The sequence below is a fragment of the Bison bison genome, unplaced genomic scaffold (genome assembly GCF_000754665.1).
Source record: "Bison bison bison isolate TAMUID 2011002044 unplaced genomic scaffold, Bison_UMD1.0 scf7180017864495, whole genome shotgun sequence".
Taxonomy (NCBI): domain Eukaryota; kingdom Metazoa; phylum Chordata; class Mammalia; order Artiodactyla; family Bovidae; genus Bison; species Bison bison.
The window spans coordinates 7,724,078-7,744,185 of record NW_011495054.1 but is presented as its reverse complement, the minus strand read 5'-3'; the positions used below and the strand labels follow the sequence as shown (position 1 = coordinate 7,744,185).

The window sequence follows — 20,108 nt, the reverse complement described above, 5'->3', positions numbered from 1 at the left end:
CATTTCCTCCCTGACCGCGGGTCCCCAGGGCAGACTGAGGCCGACAGACACACACAGCAGGGCCGTCCTGCCGAGCACCCCTGGGCCAGCAAGCAGGGATCCTGCCTCCCAGCCCAAGGGGACGAGGTCAGGGAGGCTCCGAGGCCCCTGGAAGTGAGGAGGAAAATTCCCTGTGCTTGGTTCCAGCTGTGACTCAGGTTTTCCGAAGCTCAGGGCACAGAGTGGGAGCTGGGCTGTGCTTAAAGGATTCGTGGAGGGTCAGGCCTGAGGCAGGGAGGGAATTCAGACACCCAAAATCAGAGCCTTTTCTTCTGCAGGCCTCCGTTTCCCCATTTACAGGCATGGGTGGGAAGCTCTGTGGGTTCCCTCTAACATCCTGAGATCCACGGCCTCGCGATACCCCAAAATGAAGTGGGTTTTCATGGCCCCGTTTCACAGACTGAGAAAGTGAGGCAAGGTGCATTCAAGAGGCTCCTCCAGGGAACTGAGATAAGTCAGTTGTGGGCACGGGAACCAGGCCCTCTGGCTGATCTGAGGAGTCCAGTGAGTCAGCAGTCCTTGCATTCATTTATTCCCGCGCTCATTCATTCATTCGTCCATCAAATGCTTAATGAACACCTATGTGCACCAGACCCGGTGCTAAGCAGGTTTCAGAGGTGAATCAGACCAGCCTTCAAGAAGCTCACAGACTTCCAAGCAGAAGCATACATACATTAATTGCTTTTTTTAAGAAACAGAAATGGGTCCACGGCGGGAGAGAAGCCAAGAGCTCAGGGAACCCCAGGACAGAGACAGGTCCACTGAAAGAAGCAGGGGAGTTGTCCTAGAGGCTGTGACTGTGAATGAGCAGAGACCCAGGAAGGTTATTCCCGGAGGAAAGACCAGTGTGGATGAAGGCAGGTGGCTGAGAATGCTGCACACGGACAGGGGACTGTGACGAAACTGTGCTGGAGCATGAAGTGGATGAAAGGGAGGAGCGAATGAGGAGGGCGAGGGAAGAGCAGAGCTAAAGGCTCAGAACAGCATTCATCAGGGGCAACAGGGAGCCAGGGAAGGTCTGGAGCATGGGGAGTACAAGAATCAACAGATCATGCCCACCTTTTAGGAACCAGGGCCCTAGATTGTAGCTACTCCCTTTGATGGTCCCAGCAGCCCCAACTCGCCTCCCCAAAGAGGAGCCAGCTGTTTAGAAAATAAAACCAGGGAAATTACCCGGCCAGTGACCCCATTAGACAGCTATCAGACCATCTCTCTCTCTCTCTCTCTCTCACACACACACACACACACACACCCCTTAAGCCAAATATCCCGACCCACAATCTGAAGAGAGAATAACAAAAACGTCAATCACCAATGGGAGGGAAAAAGATCCCTGAGTTCCAGCCCCGGCTCACTCATCAGCTGTGAGTGGCTGGGCAAATCTCTGTCCCTCTCTGGGCTGCAGCTAAGTGTGGGGTTGTTCTCGATGCCCTCTGCAAGGCTGCCACCTCTGAAGTTCCAGCGCTGTGACATTCTAAATTGTATTCAGTCTACAAATATTTCTTGAGCACTGAGTTTACACCCAGCCACTGTCAGGCCCTGGAAGACAGTAATGAGCAGACATAGGCTCAGAGAGAGGAGACTTGCAATAAGCAAGTAAACAAAGCAATGAATATCTAACTGCAAACTGTGCTAAGAGTTGGAATGGGGCATTTCCAAGGCTGTGAGAGGCCAGTCTGGGGGGCATTAGTCTGGTCCTGGGGCTCATGGGGGCCTCCATGAGGAGGTGGAAGTAGAGCTACTGGTGGAGGTCTTTTGGGAGGCAAGAATGCACGAGGATAGCATGTGCAAAGGCCCGGGGGTAGACAGGAAGCCAGCACCTTCAGAGCAGTTCCTGATCATCATCAAGCAAAAGTCCATGAACTAGGCCTGTGGGGGGACCAGGACCTCTACCTGTTTTGTGAGTGGCAACTCCAGCATCTAGGGCGGTCCCTGGAACACAGGAGGTGCTCAATAAATGCTTGTGACCATGTCAGTGCCACTCTGCTCTCCACTCTCACGTTCCTAGGATCTAACCACTCCTCATCCATCCTGAAGGACTCACAGTCCACCTTCTCCAGCTCCAGGACCCATGGTAGGGCCTGGCCCGGGTGATCCCACGGCCCACAGCGCCACGCATGGCTCCAAGGGTGGGGGCGGGCAGGCCTGTGGCTTGGAGGGGGCCAGGCCGCTCACTCACAACCCACAATTTCAGAAACAGAGCAACGGGTCCTCTGCCCAGCCTGGAAGCAATTCAGAGCCCCCACCCTGTGCCTAGCCTGCAATTAGCAGCTGTGACCACCCCCACCCCCGCCCGGCTGAACAACCAGGACTGAGGAGGCAGGGAGGAGGAGGAGGAGGGAAAGCCTCACCCAGGCTTGAGTCTCTGCCAGAGTGCTCCCCGGTTGAGCCTGGGCAAGCTGCTTGGCCCACCGCAGCCCCCAGCTCCAGCCTCTCGCGGGCTCAGAGCCGCTTCTAATTACACAGCCCCCGAAGCCACCGGGGCCTGCCTTCTGGGCAAAAATATTGCAAGATTTTCATGTAGCTGGAGAGACCTGGGCTGCGGCCCCATCACAGCACGGGCCTGGCCTGCGGGTGGACACCCATGGAGTGGCCCCTAGTCGGGGGCTCCAAGGAGGTAGAGTGGCCAGGGCCCAGGTGTGCTGTGAAACCTCCCCATGCCTCAGCTCCCCCATCTGTAAACTAGAGACGTTCACTCATTCCACAGCTCTTTACCGAGTGTCTCTGTGAGCCAGGAGCTGCCCAGGGCCTGGAGAGAACTGTGAATGAGACAGATGCTGAAGCAACTTGCCTCTGGCTGTTCCCTCCACCTGAAGCACTGCCCTCCATGCGCCCCCCTGGCCTTGCATCTCTGTTATCACCACCTCCAGGAAGCCCTCCCTGAACCCCAGCGTCTGGGGAGGGAGATGAGCAGCTCCTTCTATGTTCCTGCACCCCTGGTGCCCTGTAAGGACTTGTTTCTATGTGTCTCTAGACTGTCAGCTTCTTGGGTCCAGAATAAGGGCTTCTTCTGTCACCATATCCCTGGCACCAGTGCCTGGAACACAGTAGGTGCTCAGTAAATGCCCTCCACCGGCTGAATGACTCTCGTCCAACCTGCCCGTGTTCCAGACGGGGAAACAGGCCCAGAGAGGGGATTCACTGACATAATATTGCTCTGCCTCAAGGAGCTCCTCTCAGGGTAACCGGTTAAGAAGCAAGTCAACTGGCAGTTCAAGAAGACACCCTAAAAAGGCCGAGGAGACAGGAAGTAGCTTGGAAAGGGTCGAGGGCAGGTGTCCGGTCATCTATTCTAGTGATTGTGGTCAGGGCTGGCTTCCTGGAAGAGGTGTAAGCACTGACATGTGCAGATAAGAGCAACCAGGCACTCCAGGAGCAGGAGGAACAGCTTCCAGGGCCAAGAAAGCCAACAGCAAGTTCAAAGGCTCTGCGGTGGAAAAGGGCTTGGCACCAAGCGTCTTATAGGGAAACCAGAGCAGGTGCTGAATTGGTTCTCGCCCAGGAGTCACTCCAGCTCAGAAACCGAGAGACCTGTCTTCTTCACTCCCAGCTCTGCCCCTCCCACGTGCACTGCTGTGTGAGCCAAGCCTCAGTTTCCCTTCCCACACCAGGAGGAGTCAGCCGAGTTTCCTCTGAACTCTTTTTGCTGTGTGATTCTAAGTGAATTTCCCACTCCAGCAAACAACCCACCACCACAGTAGGGAGAAAAATACCGTAGCCACTTTGGAAAACAGTCTGGTAGGTTTTATCAAGTTAAAGATATGCTTCTCAATGACCCAGCAAGCTCTTCTCTGGGTATTTCCCCAAGAGAAATGACAACACACGTCCACATGCAGACAAGAAAGTCGGTTTATCCATAAGAGCCGAAAAAACACCAAATGTGGCAAGTACCCAGATGTCCACCAACAGGACGACGGACGCATAGACTGTGGTCCGTGCAGTGACACTGCCCCGCAGGGGGAGGATGAGATGGGAGGCAGACGGTTTGGACGAATCTCATAGACACACGGAGCAAAAGAAAGGGACTCCACAGAACACAGACTGGGTGATTCCATTTACAAGTTCTAGAACAAAGTCTAAACCAGGCTGTGGAGACAGAAGTCGGAAGAGCGGATACCCAGAACTTCCCTGGTGGTGCAGTGGCTCAGGCTTCACGCTCACAGTGCCGGGGGCCAGAGTTCGAGCCCTGGTCAGGGAACTAGATCCCACGTGCTGAAACTAAGACCTGGTGCAGCTGAATAAATAAAGATACATTTTAAAAAAAGAAGAAGAAGAAGGCAGTTACCCTTGGAGGCGGGTATTGACTGGAAGGAGACACAAAGAAATTTCTGGGGCTGGAGCCGGACAATGTCTGGGTGGCGGTTATGGGGGCACGTGTGTATGGGAAAATCAAGCCTCACACTTCAGATGGTTATGCTTTACGTAGGTTATGACTCAAAGTTGTCTTTAAAAATTAAGAGCCCTGCCTCCCTCTTGTTATTATTATTTTTTTTTTGGTGGGGTGGGGGCACCAGAGCCAGTAGGATCTCTGGCTTCCTGTGTCCCTGGTGACCTGTCCAGCCACACACAGCCTTGTAAACATTTACATTCCCCAAGCCTGGTGCAAGCAGCAGCTCCGTGCAGCACATGTGGGAGCCCAAGTGTCAGAGGGTAGGGGTGTAGATGCACAGACCTGGCCTGGCTCTCCCGCTGTGCCAGCTGCCCACGGGGTGCCCTCAGCAAGGTGCCCTCCGGCAGGCCGTTCTGCAAGAGCCCCCTGCTGCCCTGCCCCACCCTCCATCAGGAAGAGGAATTGAGATGGTGGTCCTGAACCGCCTTGGCAGCACTGTTGGAAATCGAGGGGCGGGGTGGAGGGAGAGGGGTGCTGCCCATCTTTGAGCAGAGGGGCAGAGTGGGGAAGGCCCGGAGCTGGACTTCGGGGCCCTGAAGTCACCCAAACAGTACATCATCCTGTGTGTCTCCTGCTCTGCGACCCCTCCCTTTACACTAAGACCATCTGTCCTATTTTCCCTCTCTCTCCCTTCTTTCATCTTCTCCTTCCTTCCTCCTTCCTTCTCCTTCCTTTCCTCTTCCCTATCCTTCCCTTCCATTTCTTTCTTCTTGTTCTCTCTCTCTCAGTCCTTATTGAGCACATGCAATGTGTCGGACACTTCCCACCGCTGGGGCTACAGCAGAGAGCAATACAGACGAAAAGTCTCTGTCCTCAGGGAGCTTGCCTTCTGGTGGGAGCAGAAGGCCGTTCAAAAGATAACTCTGGGACTTCTTCCCTGGTGGTCCAGTGGTTGAGAATCCACCTTGCAACACAGGGGACGCAGGTCCGATCCCTGACGGGGAACTATGATCCGACATGCCCTCAAGAGTCTCCGCGCCTCAGGGAAAGATCGCGATGAAGAACCTGAGTGCCGCAACTAAGAACAGCCAAATAAATACATGAAAAGATAACGCTGGGACTTCTCTGGTGGTCCAGTGGTTAAGACACTTGCACTTCCATTTCGGGGGCGGCGGGGCAGAGGTTCCATTGCTGGTCAGGAAACTAAGATCCCACATGCTGCCCAGCACAGCCAAAAAAGAAGATAGCTTAGTAATTACATACAGAATGATAGATGGTGATAAGGAGTACTGAGGAAGACAAAGCAGGGGAACGGTGATGTTCAAGCAAAGACCTGAAGGACGTGGCGGAGTGAGTCAGGGAGATGATCAGAGGAAGAGTGGTCCAGGCAGAGGCAAGAACGCTTGCAAAGGTCCTGAGGTAGCAGGTGCTGGGTGTTTTTGTTTTTTTTTTTTTCAATTTATCTTCAGTCAGTGAGAGGCTTGCAAGAGATATCATAGAGAATCTTTTCTTTTTTTTTTGGCTGCACTGGGTCTGGGTTGAGGCACCCAGGATCTTCAGTCTTCCTTGCAGCATGCAGGAGTTTTCATTGCAGCATTTAGCTAGGGGATCTAGCTGACGATGGGGAAGGGGCTCCATGGAAGGCCCCTGTGAAGCCCACGCAGATCCCCACAGCCCCTCCCCCAGCCACCGGCTTCTGACTCAGCTGGGACCTGACACTTGGCTCCGGGGTCTCCTAATGAACCTCCTCTCCTGGCAGCTGCTGTGAGCCACCTTCTGCACCCGAGCCCAGGGACAGCTTCACGGAGAGGGTCTTCCACAACCCCCAGATCCATCCACCAGGAGGGAAAGGGCCCCGTGGGGGTGACAGCAAGGAGGGAAACTCAGCCAGGGTGAGCTGAGACCACCTACCCTTCAGGGCCTCTGGGTTCTGCTGCTTCAGAGCCGAGCGACCTTGGGCTAAGTTCCTCCGCCACTCTGGCCCTTAGTCCCCTCATCTGTAAAATGGGAGCAATAGGAACATTTCCCTGGGTTATTGTGCGAATGTAACGAGCCCTGGTTATCTGTTACGGTTGTTGTTTAGTCGCTAAGTCACGTCCAACTCCTTTGTGGCTCCATGGACTGTAGCCCACCAGGCTCATCTGTCCATGGGATTTTCCAGGCAAGAATGCTGGAGCAGGTTGCCATTTCCTCCTCCAGGACGTCTTCCCAACTGTAGGATTGAGCCTGGATCTCCTGCTTTGGCAGGTGGAAGGACTCTTGACCACTGAGCCACCAGGGAAGCCCTTACAGGCTTGGTGTGTATGTGTGTGCTAAGTCACTTCGGTCGTGTCCAACTCTGTGCGACCCTATGGACTGTAGCCCGCCAGGCTCCTCGGCCCGTGGCATTCTCCGGGGAAGAATATTGGAATGGGTTGCCCTATCCTCCTCCAGGGGATCTTCCCAACTCAGGGATCGAACCTGCGTCTCTCAAATTTCCTGCACTGGCAGGAGGGTTACCAGTAGCGCCACCTGGCACTAAATACATATGCTAATAATAACAACAGCAACGCAAGTGGCGCCTCAGACTGAGACTCCTTCTCACAGCATCTGGACAGCAGCGAAAACAGAGGCTTGGCATACAGCAGGCGCTCCACAAGGCTCCTGAACGGAAAAAGGCAGAGCAGTCACCCACCCCAGCCCCCACTCGCTGGCAGGTCAGCTGGCAAGGCGGCCCCCATCCTTAGAGGGGTGAGCCCACAGGCCCAGGCTGGCTCCTGATCCTGCCAGGGCCCCCGAGTGCATGCTCCGATCCATCTCCCCCGGGTAGAGTCCGACCTCCCCAGGGCACATGCAGGCGCTGGCCAGGGGGGGAAGGGCCCCAACAGCTGGAAACATCTGGTTTGAATTGTCGGTTAGAAGCACCGACCAGGCAGCCATGGAATTTGTGAGCTAATTTTAGGCCAAAAGACGGCGTGCTTAGCAGGGCGGGGGCTTGCTCCCCAAACCACAGGGGGGCTGGACTTCCAGGCATGGGGGGATGTGGAGGCCCCACGGTGCCCCTCAGAGGGTCTACGCCTGCTCCCATAGCCAGGGATTCTCTCTCTAACGTGGGCCCTAGTTGGTCACCTGAAGTGTGCCAGCCATGTCACAGCTGTATGAATAGCAAGGGCTTTTCTCCCCATTTCACAGGTATGGAAGCTGAGGCTCCCAGAGGTTAGCCTTGCCCGACATCCAGAAATAAGCAGCAGAGCAGGGATTGAAACCCAGGCCTGACCCTAAGCCTTAAAGCTAAGGCTCTTTTGATTTCTGCTTCTGGTGCTTAGATTTTTGCCAGTCCCACAGCTGTCTCTGCATCTTCACCCCCTTGCCAAACTCCCTTGCCCATTTGTCAATGCGGTCCATGTCTTCTGAACCCCTGCGGACTGCCAGGCACTGTGCAGTCATAGAGAGGGTGAATGTGAGGGACAGAGGCCCCGCCCTTGCACAGCAAAAATCCGTACATCCACATGGTCATCTGGCTTCCCAGGTGGCGCTAACGGTAAAGACCCCCGCCCGCCAATGCCGGGGACGTGAGAGATGCAACTCAGTCCCTGGGTCAGGAAGATCCCCTGGAGAAGGGTATGGCTACCCACTCCAGTATTCTTGCCTGAAGAATCCCATGGACAGAGCACCCTGGTGGGCTGCAGTCCACGGGGTCACGAAGAGTCGAACACGACAGCACGAGCTCCACCACCACCACCCTGAAGGGGAGCAGGGGGTTGTCCTAAACAAAAGTGGGGGCAGGGCCGCAGAGAAGGCCCCTCTGAAGAGGCGACATTCACGCTGAGACACAAAGGATGAGAAGATGCTGGTCCCGCAGACCTCTGGCCAGAGAGCACTAGGCAGAGGGGCAGCAGGTGCAAAGGACCCGGGGCAGGAGAGTGCGAGGAAGAAAGAACCAGCAGGCTCTTGGGGCCGGAGCCAAGTGACAGTGAGAGATGACAGCTTTCCTGCCCTCATCCAGCCAACACGTCTGCCAGTGGGTGAGACGGGGGTCCAAACAGGCAGGGGTTGGCTTCCAGAAGCTTCGGCTGCTGGCGGGATTAAGGCACCCTACCGTCCTACAGATTCATTTATAGCCAGTGATTTGCTGAGGGGGCCACTGAAGCTCTGGGGGAAATCCCCTGAAGGCCGGAGGGGTCCAGAGGCCAGACACAAGGGAGAACGATCCGTCTCTCGGAAGGACTGCCCCAAGGGAGGGGCAGCCCGGAAGCAGTGCTGGGACCGGAGGGGACCGTGCTTCGCCCCTGGCAGGGTTCACGTGCCCGGGAAAGGGACTGCATCTTCGCCCCTTTGGTGCTGTCTCCTGCCCTGGGCCCGTTCCTTTCGGCTCCTTTCCTCGGAAAAGCAGCTCCAAGGCTGCCGCCCTGCCAGGTTCAGCAGCAGCATCCTCACTATGCCAGGCTTGGGCATGGGGCACTGGCCCCGTGGGACCCCAGGGGGCAAAAGCCTGAGCAATTATGGCTACAGGCTTCCAGCCACCAAGAGGAAACACAGCAATCAAGCTCATGGCCACACACTTCGGGTTTCCAAACACTTTTGAGAAGGGGAACTCCAAGGGGCCCTCACTGCCAAGTGGGGAGAGCAGAATTTCTCCACCTCAGGACCACTGACATTTGGACCAGACCCTTCTTTGCCTCGGGGGACTGGCCTGTGCACTGTGGGATGTTTGTCGGGGTCCCTGACCACCTACTAGATGCCAGCAATGCTCCCCCAAGTCATGACAACCAGCTTATCTCCAGACATTGCCAGATGTCCCCTGGGGGGGCAAAGTTGCCCCCGGGTCAGGACCACCAGCTCAGAGCCTTCCTGTGTGGGCATTCATAGCTAAAGAGTGGATGGTTTTACTCACTAGCTGGGGAGACCTGGGACCCCCAGACTTCCTAAACACTTATGATTTTGTTCTGCCCATTGAAAAATATTAGGAAAACACAGGAAAGTCAAAAGAACCAAATAAAATTCACTTATAATCCCACGCTTGGTGGCTAATCTCTCTTAACGATTTGGTGTACTTCCAGTCATTTTTCTGTATCTGAAAATGGTTTATGGGGGACATATCTTGTGCTTAGGCATCAGGTAAGACTTGGTTGGGTGGCAGGCAGGGGTGGGGTATGGAGGAAGGTTTGGGGAGGCTTTGTCCAGATTGACAGCCAGATGAAGCACCCGCAGGGCTGGCAGCAACCCCCCTCCAAAGGGACAAGAGTAAATTCAGCATGCCACCCCCTGTCCCCCATTTCCTGTCTACCCTCCTTCCTTCCCTACTGCCAGAGCTGAAGTCAGCGGAGTCTGGTTTCTCAGCAGTGCAACTTGCTGAAGTCAGTGGCCCAGCTTTCTGAACCTCAGTTTCTCTAGCAGAGATGTGGGATAATAATTGTCCTCACCTCACGGGTTGTTGTGAGACCTGAATGCGATCAGGCAGATAAAGCATTTGCCGTGGGGCTGGGCATAGACTGAGTGCCCAGGAAATGCCCGTGCCTTGGTGCAGCCCCCTCTCTCAGTCTTGAATCCCGGGTCTGCTCTGTGCCTGCTCTCTGCAAGCTGGGTTCAACTTCGTCATCCCGGGGCTTCCCTAGTGGCTCAGACAGTAAAGACTCTGCCTGAATGAAGGAGACCCAGGTTCGATTCCTGGGTCAGGAAGAGCCGCTGGGGAAGGGATTGGCTACCCATTCCAGTATTCTTGCCTGGAGAATCCCAGGGACAGAGGAGAGCCTGGCAGGCTGCAGTCCATGGGGTTGCAAAGAACTGGACATGACTGAGCAACTAACAAGTCCCAGCGCCTTCTCTCAGCAACTGGGAGCCACAAAGGGTGGCTGAGGGGACTTCCAGACGCCAGGACAGGTCAGCAGGAGTGGGAGTTTGGGGCACGGGATTCCCCCAGAACCCCGCTATGATCTCAAGGACCTCATGACTTAGTGGTAAGAATGTGTCTTTCTGATTCAAGCCTAGATTCCAATCTCAGATCCTTATGTATGATCTGGGACATGTGACTGCACTTCTCTGAGCCTCAGTTTCCTCTTCTGTAAAATGGGGAGACTCCTAGTTCCTTCATAGGCTGTATAAGGGGATCCATGGAGACATAGCAGATATTCGTGTTCAGTGGATGGATGGGGCAATTCCTGGGGTGATGTTCAAGGGCAAGGGAGGTCCAGACAAGTGGAAGGGCACACTAGGATGCAGGAGCCAGCCTATATCAGGCTCAGATCCAGTTGTCAAATTTTCAGAATTATTTGAACCAGTTGTTACATAAAATTAAGTTACATTATGTTAAAAACCAAGGTCTTCAATACTTAAAACTCATCGCTTCCGCATGATCTTACTACATCCTACATCTACGCCATTGGCATTATTTACATTTTTTGTATGATCTACTGTATAAATGGCTGGCTCAAAATCAGCCATGGGAGTATTTACAGCAAAGAAATTGGCAAGCACTGCAAATCGTGCTTTGGGCACCAATCCACCTGCGAAGCCAGTTGATAAATATATACCAGCACCCCACTGGGTTTGGAGCTCTGATCTGGCTCCATCCTTCCTTCATCCTCCGAGACTGGACCAAGCGAAGCGCCAGGCTGCCCTTGGCTCCACTAGCTGGTGGTGGGCGCCCCCTGGTGGCATCTTCAAGCATTCGCCATCTCCGCTGCTGACGAATCCTGCACCTTGAAGGGAGGGCTGCCGAGAAACGCTCCTCTTCCGGTAGAGACGGAAAACCAACGTGCGGGAGCAGGGGTGCTCCCCGGGGCCCTTAGGGGAGCCCGGAGACCTGCTCTCTGCCCAGACGGACGAGGTAGCAAAGTCCCAGAGGAACTGCTCAAATGTCCCCCAAGTCCTCCAGCCTCTGGGACCCCACCCCAGTGATGTGGAATCCACCAGCTGAGTTTTCTGATCCCTGATAAAGGGGAAGTGAAATCCTGTTGCTGTCTTAGGACCCCACCTTCTCCAGGGTTGGCTATCCCCGCCCATGGCGGATACCCAGCTGCACCATCGCCCCCACCAGAGCACCTTGAACACACCTTCCTGTGTATCACAGCTGTTGTAGAGGTTCAAGGGCAAGGGGGCAGGGGAGGACAGAACCAGGCAGTTCTCCGCTTATCCTGACTCTGTCCCCTATGGCCCTGTTGCTTTTCGTGTTCCTCCTCCCTTTCCCCCCATCCCTTTCTCTGAGTTGCAGCCAACAACCCCCCCTTCCCCTGCCCCAATTAGACCTCTTCTTTGAATTCTTTCTCTGCAGGTTATGCCACGGAGTGGAGGGGGTCCTGAATTCCCAAAGAGGCCCTTGGAGGCATTTTTCTAGAAGAGAAAAAGTCCCCTGAGATGAATGTTCTAGAAGGTAGAAGTGTGTGTGTGTGTGTGTGTGTGTGTGTTTCCTTCCCCGTGTACAGAAATGACTAAAAGGCATTAGGAAGCAAAGATCAAAAGTCTGAAACCCTGGCTCAGCCATGTCAGGAAGTAAACCACACCCTTCTCCTCTCTAAGCCTTTGTCTTCCTGATCTGACCCTCGGGGTCCACGTGGGTTTCAGTGCTTAAACAGGGCCACTTGCTGTCCTAATCTGCTGGAGCCAGAAACCTTATATCCCATTGATATAGGACTTTCAGTGCTGAAACCAGGAAAGTCTCAGGACATCTGGTCACCCTACACTGAAGTCAGGGACAAGCTGACCCAGCCTGCTGCCTTAAAGTTTCAACAGAATTCAGCTAAACCCCTTCATCCATGACTCAGAGTCAATCGCGGCCTTTATGCCGGATGCCAGAGTTGAGAAGATGCGACAGAGACCACGTGAGCTGCCAAACCTAAGATATTTATGATCTTGCCCTTTAAGAAAAAGTTTACTGGGCCCCAGACTCTCTATGCTGGAGAAGGAAATGGCAGCCCACTCCAGTATCCTTGCCTGGAGAATCCCATGGACAGAGGAGCCTGGCAGGCTACAGTCCAGGGGGTCGCAAAGAGTCGGACATGACTGAAGTGACTCACTTCATTTCTTCAAACTCTGTAAGACAACCAGTCAGTTGTAGGAAGGCCTTGTGGGGTGTAGCCAGGCTCCCCCTGTAAGGAGGGGGCCCCTGGGTGTTAAGGGGAGATGAGCCTCATGCAGAAGAGAGAGGTCAGGGTGGGCTTCTGGGGTGCATGGCATTGATGTTTAGAGGGGGTATCTGGCAGAGATTTGGGGTGCGGGGGGACCAAATTCTGCAGGCTTGAACTATGTCATGGGTGGCACTGGACAAAGTGGTTCCTGGGGCCAGCATTCTCTGCCCCTCGACAGCCTGAACCCCTCCCGCAGCGCCCAAGGATACACCAAGGTGCCCCCTGAAGTAACCTTAATAGCCTGTGCAGGGGGCTTCCTAAGGGCCCTGGGGCTGGGGGAACAGCAAAAGGACCCACTCTCCACCTGAAGGAAGCAGCCTGAAGCATTCACTCAGCCATCACTTGTTCACCACCAAACATTTACTGACCGTCATGGGGTCGCAGAGAGTCGGACATGACTGAGCGACATGTGTGTGTGTGTGTGTGTGTGTGTGTGTGTGTGTGTGTGTGGTCCTGGGCCCTGAGCTGGGCGCCGGGAGACCTCTGCGAGCACCTCAATCAAGGCCCCGGCGGGGGGGAGGCGAGGGAGGGCAGGATGGGGTTAGGCTGGCACTAGACAATAGCTTGTAGGTCCACAGAGTCCCCTAAGGAACCTACCCAGCCCCGACAACTCACCGTGGGTTCCCTGAGAGATAGCCCAAATGAGGAGCGGGGGGTGATAGAAAGTGAACTAAGGAATCCAGTTCAGAGTACCCCCTTCCTGTGCAGTGACCGTAGAAGGAAACGGTAGCGGGCATGGCAGCAGGGACGAACTCTGAGTCCTTCTGGGTGCGTGAGGATGAGACTCCAGTGGCCAGGGAACGGAGGCGTTAGAGGGAGCCCAGGACACACGGGGGCTGGGCAGGGAGCTGGGGGGTCGTCTGCAGCCTCTACCGGAGGTTCTGTTTGCCAGGCCTGCTTCGGTGCCTGGAGCCTGGCTGCTCTCAGTCTTGTGTGTGGCAGCCCGGGTCCCCGCCCTGAAGATTCCCGTCTCCAGGGGGATCCAAGGCAGCCTGACCCACGGCTTAGAGCCTCGGCATGGGCCTTGGCTCAGCAGCTCGGGAGCTAAGGGAGGAAGCTGTGCAGGGTGAGGTCATCCCCTTCACGGCCCTCCCTCGGCCCCGCCTTCCGGCCCTGTTCCCTGGCCTTGGGCAGGTCCCCGTTGGGCACGGGCGCAGGCCCCTCGCCCCGCTCGGGCAGCAGAGATGAGATGCAGACCATCTCGCTGGGGGAGTAATCGCGCACGGGGTACAGGTGGTTCTTGCGGGAGAGGCGGATGGCCAGCACCACGGTGCACACAAGGAAGATGGTGGCCAGCAGGGCCAGGATGAGGATGGCCAGCAAACACTGCTTCACGGGGCCCGGGTCTGGCAGGCCGTCTGCGGGGAGTGGGGCCACAGAGCTCCAGGGAAAAAGGCTATGATCTTTGTTCCCAGTGAAGTCATCAGACAAGTTGCCAGCTGCCACAGTGGTGCCCTTGGGAGTATCAGAGGCCACAGGAAGGGCTGTGGTTAGGCCCCTTGTGGTAGCAGGTCTCGTGGGCAGGGCCTCCACAGTGGTTGGATCTGTGGGCAGGGCTGGTATGGTAGTGGGCTCCCTGAAAGGGGCTTCTGTGGTGGCCGGTTCCGTGGGCAGAGTCTCTGTGATTTTGGGTTCTGTGGACAGGGACTCTGTGGCTGCGGGTTCTGTGGACAGGGCTCTGTAAGCCTGGGTTCTGTGGACAGAGCCTCTGTAAGCCTGGGTTCCGTGGACAGGGCCTCTGTGGTCACGGGGTCCGTGGACAGGGCCTCTGTGGCTGCAGCCAGCTCTGTGGATGGATCCTTCACTTTGGGAGGGATTTCAGTAACCAGTTCTCTGGTCAGCGGGACCGGTGTGACCAGTTTTGGACTCAGTTTTTCGGTGGTTGCCCCTGTGGCACTCAGGACAGCAGAGTCCCTTGTGGACACCTCCAGAATGAATGACTCAGGAGTCATAGGCCCTGCAGACTCTCTCTGCCCCAGCGTTGTCACCATAGGCAGAAACTTGGGGACCTCAGTGCTACTGTCAAGCATCTCTGGAGGGTCCGTTTGTCCTATATAGTCATAGTCTTCATCGTCTTCTGGGTCTCTCTCCTCACCTGGGTATAGGGGGCCTGGGGCCTTCACAGTTTCATTCGTGCTGGTCTCCCCCAGCTGGTGGCTGCTGCCAGGGCCCAGCAGGGCCAGAAGCAGCAGGAGTTGCAGAAACATGGCACCTGGAGGGGGGACATGGACAACAGGGCGTCAGGATAGCTGCACCCCTGGGCCCACCAAGCACCCTTGTCCACGACCCTGGACATCCACATGGTAACACATCTGGTCTGGAGCATCCTCAGCACCCCTCACATGCCTGGTGCACAGAAGCCCCTCCACAAATAGCAGCTGTTACTACTTACCAGGATCAGTGAATCCATCTGGGGGCACTCCTCAACTCCCTTGACCCAGTGCACAGAAATGTATTAATATTTGCCTCAGACCTCCCTGGTGGTCCAGTGGTTAAGAATTTGCCTGCCAGTGCAGGAGACACAGGTTCAATCCCTGGTCTGGGAAGATTCCACGTGCCACTGGGCAGCTAAGCCCGTGCACCACATCTACTGAAGCTGTGCTGCAGAGCCCCTGAGCAACTGCTGCGGAGCCCACACTCCACATCTGCAGAAGCCTGCGTGCCGTAGAGCCTGTGCTATGCGACAGAAGAAGCTGCCACAATGAGAAGCCTGCACATCGCACCTGGAGAGCAGCCCCTCCCGCAAAAAACTAGAGAAAGTCCAAACTAGAGACTAGTTTTATCAAAACTAGAGAAAGTCCATGTGCAGCAGCGAAGACCCAGTGCAGTGTGGGAAGACAGTCTACTGGGGTGTGGAAAGATTACATTAGATCTTCTACTTATATGAACTTCTGTGTCACTTAACTTCTATTTGTGTACACATTTACAGTGTCTCATGAGCACAGTGGTACCTGTACACAATTTGTAAATATATCAATGTACCTATCTTGTCCACCGATGGGGTTCATGAGCAAGAGTTTGGTGACCACGGGACTACAGGATAAAGATGCTCGTTTGGCCCTCTGAGGCCTCTTGGAGTGTGATGCTGACTCCTCTCTCTGCATCCCTCTGTTCCAGTTTCCCTTATCTTGGCTCCCATCTCACACAACCCTGGCCTGTCCCTCAGATTCTCAGTCTTCTCATCCTTTCTCCATGTGTTGGCTTGATCCAGTTCCCTTTGACTAGGTCCTCGCTTATATGATGGGGATGATAGCACCTACCTGTAGACTACTGTGAGGATAAAATGAGGTGATACCTACAAAGCCCTTAGCATTTTGCTCCTATCTCCAGCTCCTGCAAATAGCAGCTACTTCGGTTCTTTCAGTAAATCTATCCTGTAACTCCTCGAGGGCCCAGAGCCATCAACTGCTCTATCTGGGGCCAGGAGAACGACTCAAATCTGTTGTGAACAGCCTGTCCTCAGGGAGCTGACAGTCGTCTCGTTTGCCTGTGGGTAGCAGAAGTGACTGTCTGTCTTTGTATTACCCCTCAGCCTCCCGACCAGGGAGCCAGAAAGGGCAGTGCCTCTCCCTTTGGCCATCTGATCGGTCTTTCTTCTTGGCCTTGTGAACACTCATGCCTCCTGGGTTTCTCTCTCTCCCCTTATTCTCCCCCTGGCAGTGGCTGGGGTTTGTGGGATTCAAAATCTTGCAGCTGAGAATCCTGTGGTGACCAACAGCTGTGTTTTGGGCTGAGATTCCTCGATTCCCTGACATAGTACCCTTCCGCAATATGCAATCCAAGGTACTGTGGAAGGGGCCAGGTTGTGGTCCCCAAGGTGGGCTTTCCCCCCAACCCACCCCAGCACACAGAGGCAGCCCAGGGCAAAGGAGGGAACACTGAGCTGCTGTGTAAACTGAGCAGATTGCTTCACCAAGTCTGAGCCTCAGTTTCCTTATCTGTAAGATGGGCAGTATTGTCTCAAAGATGAGAATGGAGTGAAATGCTGCAGGAAGGACCCTGATGCTAGCATCCAGCAGGGGGCTATGGACAGAGGAGCAGAGGAGATGAGGGGTGCCTCTGACTCAGGAGGGTATGGAAGTGGCGACCTCCCTACCTCCCTACGTTAGGGAAGCTGCAAAGACCTGTGTGAGAGCAGAGACCTCCCTGCCTGTTCGGGATGCAACAGGGAGCACTGGGAAAAGCCAATATCTCCCTTCCTGGGACTAAGCCGACCAGCTCATGCCAGAGTGGAGCAGAGCCTGGATAATTTCCAAAACTTTTCCTTGTTTTTTTTTCAGTTGGAGTATAATTGATTTTACAATGTCGGGTTAGTTTCAGGTGCACGGCAAAGTGATTCCAGTATACATTTGTTGATACATATATCTACTTTTTCAAAGCATTTTCTCATTTATTCAATACCTTTCCTTGTACTTCACGTAATTCAGAGCAGAGAACAGTTGTTCATCATTTGTTGAATATCTGTAACTCACTCATAGACCCTCTGCTTCTAGACTCAATTCAACCTCTCACATGTTAGTTAAAATTATGATGGTTTCTAAAATACCAGTCTGATCTTACCTTAAAATAATTTCTTAAACTAAACAATGATATTTGCACCAGACACATCTGGCTTTCACAGATATCCTCATTCTACTGAGGAGGGTGAAGCTCAGAGAGGTAGAGCGACTTGCCCAAAGACACACAGCTGCCAAGTCGCGGAGACCAGATTCAAAGCAAGCGAGAACTCAGGAAGGCTTTGTGGAGAGACCTAACCTAGCTGAGAGAGCAGAAGGTGCAAAGCCTTGGAACCCAGTTAGGAGAGGGAGGGCAAAGAAGGAATCAGGAGGACCTTGAAGGCTGTAACACCCAGAAAGGTTGGTGCTCTCTGTACTGGGTACTATGCAGGGCACAAGGTTGAGAGCACAGATTTTCAGGTCCAACAAAAGGATGGTCAAGTCTCAGCTCTGTCCCTTACAAGTGAAATCACCCTGACTCAGATCTTTGCCTTTCTGAGCCTCAGTTTCATCATCTGTAAAATGGGAACAACAAACGCCACCCATCTCATAGGGTTTTGGGGAGAATGCAATGACATAATGAATTCAAAAGTGCCAGCTTGCAGCTCGTGCTTAATAAATGTGTCATACACGTGTGCACACACACACATTCTTTGCCTCTGAATTTGCCTTTGGGAGGCAGACATTCTTTGCACCTCGGGAAAGAGTATATGGCCTAATCTTGGCCCCACTTTCCTGACGGCAGGGGACTTTAAGAAGAAGCCATGTTTAGGACATATTTCGTAACTATGAGCTTGGGCACTACCCCCACTACCCCCACTTGGGCAGTTCTCGGTTCCTGGAAGGCAGAGCGCTTAGCCACTTCCTGGAAGCGGAAAGGGAGGACAAAAACAGAAGACCCAACCCACCAGCTCCTGGGTCAGGGAGGTACCTGGGTGAGTCAGGGAGATTGGGAGGGTACTGTGGAAGGGGCCAGGTTGTGGTCCCCAAGGTGGGCTGTCCCCCTGCACCCATCCCTTCACACGGAGGCAGCCTGGGGTGGAAGAGAGACCACTGAGCTGCTGTATAACCTGAGCAGATCGCTTTACCAAGTCTGAGCCTCGGTTTCCTCATCTGTAAGATGGGTGGTATTGTCTCAAAGATGAGAACAGAATGAGATGCTGCAGGAAGGTCCCTTGATGCTGGCATCCAGCAGGGGGCTATGGACAGAGGAACAGAGGAGATGGGGGGCGGGCCTCTTGACTCCGGGAGGGTACGGAGGTGGCGACCTCCCTACCTCTCTACATTAGGGAAGCTGCAAAGACCTATGTGAGAGCAGAGACTTCCCTGCCTGTTTGGGATGCAACAGGGAGCCCTGGGAAAAGCCAGTATCTCCCTGCCTGGGCCTAAGCCGACCAGCTCGTCCCAAATGTTCCCAGTGTTAGCATTGACCATCCCTCGTCCCCATCAGTCTCAGGCAACCAGGACCCTGGGACCTGCCATACTGTGGGCTTCAAGAGGAAGGTTACAGGGAATACAGCACCCTGGAGCCAGGCTGCAGCTGGGCAGGCCTCACCCATATGACTGAAACCCGCACGGTTCCCAGAGGCTCTGTGACTGCAAAGAGCCTTGCAGGTAACAAGGAGAGGAGCAGAGTGCAAGCAGCATCTGTGGCAGGTAGGATAATGACTTTCATCTTTGCTAGGACACGTGTACCCTAACGAAACAAGACGGCATAAACCCCCACTGTGGATGGATCGTTTCACCAACTCATCATGTGGGGGACCCGTTCGCCTACCCACCCGGCGCGGGCCGCTCTGGTTCCTGTTACACAGATTAGGGAAGCGAGGCTGAGGGTAGTGAAGCCATTTCCTTCAGCCCCCACCTTTTGCCTCTTCTCTCCTCTGATGGCAGGAAAATAGTCACTTACCACCGGAGAGGGGTGGGTGGGGCACAGAGAGGGGCAGAGAGATGCCACATCCTATTTATCTCATCGCTTGCCCGACAGAGGTGATCAGACACTGCCCGTTTCCTTCCACCCTGAACTGGGGTACTTCTGCCTGAGCCGCTCTCAGGCAGTGTAGACTAGAGAGCTGCCAGGGGCCACCCCCACACCCACCCGAGCCCCAAGCTCTGCACGGCTGCCCTGGACCACTCAGGAAAGACACTCATGGGACTCAAGACATTTGGGACCTCCCAGCTGGAATCCTGAATCCCAGCATTCAAAAGCTTGAAATCTGAGGATCCAAAGGATGGAGCATCTCAGGGTGTGGGTTGAGCAGCCTCAAGAGAGGGGATCCAGTGGAGGCCCAGGCGTCCCCACACTCCCAAGATCCCAGCTCAGGTCTGAGTTCTGCTGGACTGGACGTGTGACCAAGGAGGACCCTGTGGGGCCTTCTTAGGACAGACACTGCACCCCCCCTCTCCCCCGCATATTCTCTGCTTTAGCTCTTCCCTGAAGTACCTAGATAACAGTACCTGATGCACATTTCCTGAGTTGTTTTACAGATGCTAGATAGCCCTTCTCCCACCAGGTGGATGAACACGTAGCCCCCAGACCTGGCACCCGAGGCTTGATGATGTTAACCTCTGTGATGCTGCCCTGTTACCTAACCATCAACCAGTCAGAACTGTGCAACTCTCTTCCTTCCCTTATCTGGCCTTGAAAAATGCTTTGCAGGACTTCCCGTGTGGTCCAGTGGTTAAGACTTTTCCTTTCAAAGCAGAGGCTGTGGGTTCGGATCCTTGGAGAGCTAAGATCCCATATGCCTTGCAGCCAAAAAAAAAAAAGAAAATAGAAACAGAAGCATACACTGTAACAAATTCAATAAAGACTTTAAACATGGTCCACATCAAAAAAGATCTTTAAAAAAATAAAAGTGCTTTGCAAAGGCTCATAGGGGAGTTCCGGCTTTTTGAGCCCTAGCTGTCCTAGACCCCTTGTCTGCTACCCTGCAGTAAACACTGCCTTTTCTTCCCCCACAACATGGTGTCAGTAGATTGGCTTGACTGCACACGAGAGCGGACCCCAGTTTTGGTAACAGACAGGCCCTGGCCCCGCTCAGGATCAAATCCAGTATCAAACCAGATCCAGTCCCACCTCTGTCACATACAAGCTGTGTGACCTTGGGCAACTGAACCCACCTCTCTGAGCCGTGAGTT

General features: G+C 54.4%; 1 protein-coding gene across 1 annotated transcript in view; it reads right to left on the bottom strand.

Annotated features, from left to right (window-relative positions):
• Window positions 1–12,813: 12,813 nt before the first annotated feature.
• Window positions 12,814–20,108, bottom strand: part of SELPLG (selectin P ligand) — a 16,349-nt gene continuing 9,054 nt past the window's right edge. The window contains 2 exon segments of the mRNA XM_010828680.1: window positions 12,814–14,147; window positions 14,150–14,683. Coding sequence (XP_010826982.1) covers window positions 13,516–14,147; window positions 14,150–14,678 — 1,161 coding nt within the window. The 5' untranslated portion in view covers window positions 14,679–14,683 and the 3' untranslated portion in view covers window positions 12,814–13,515.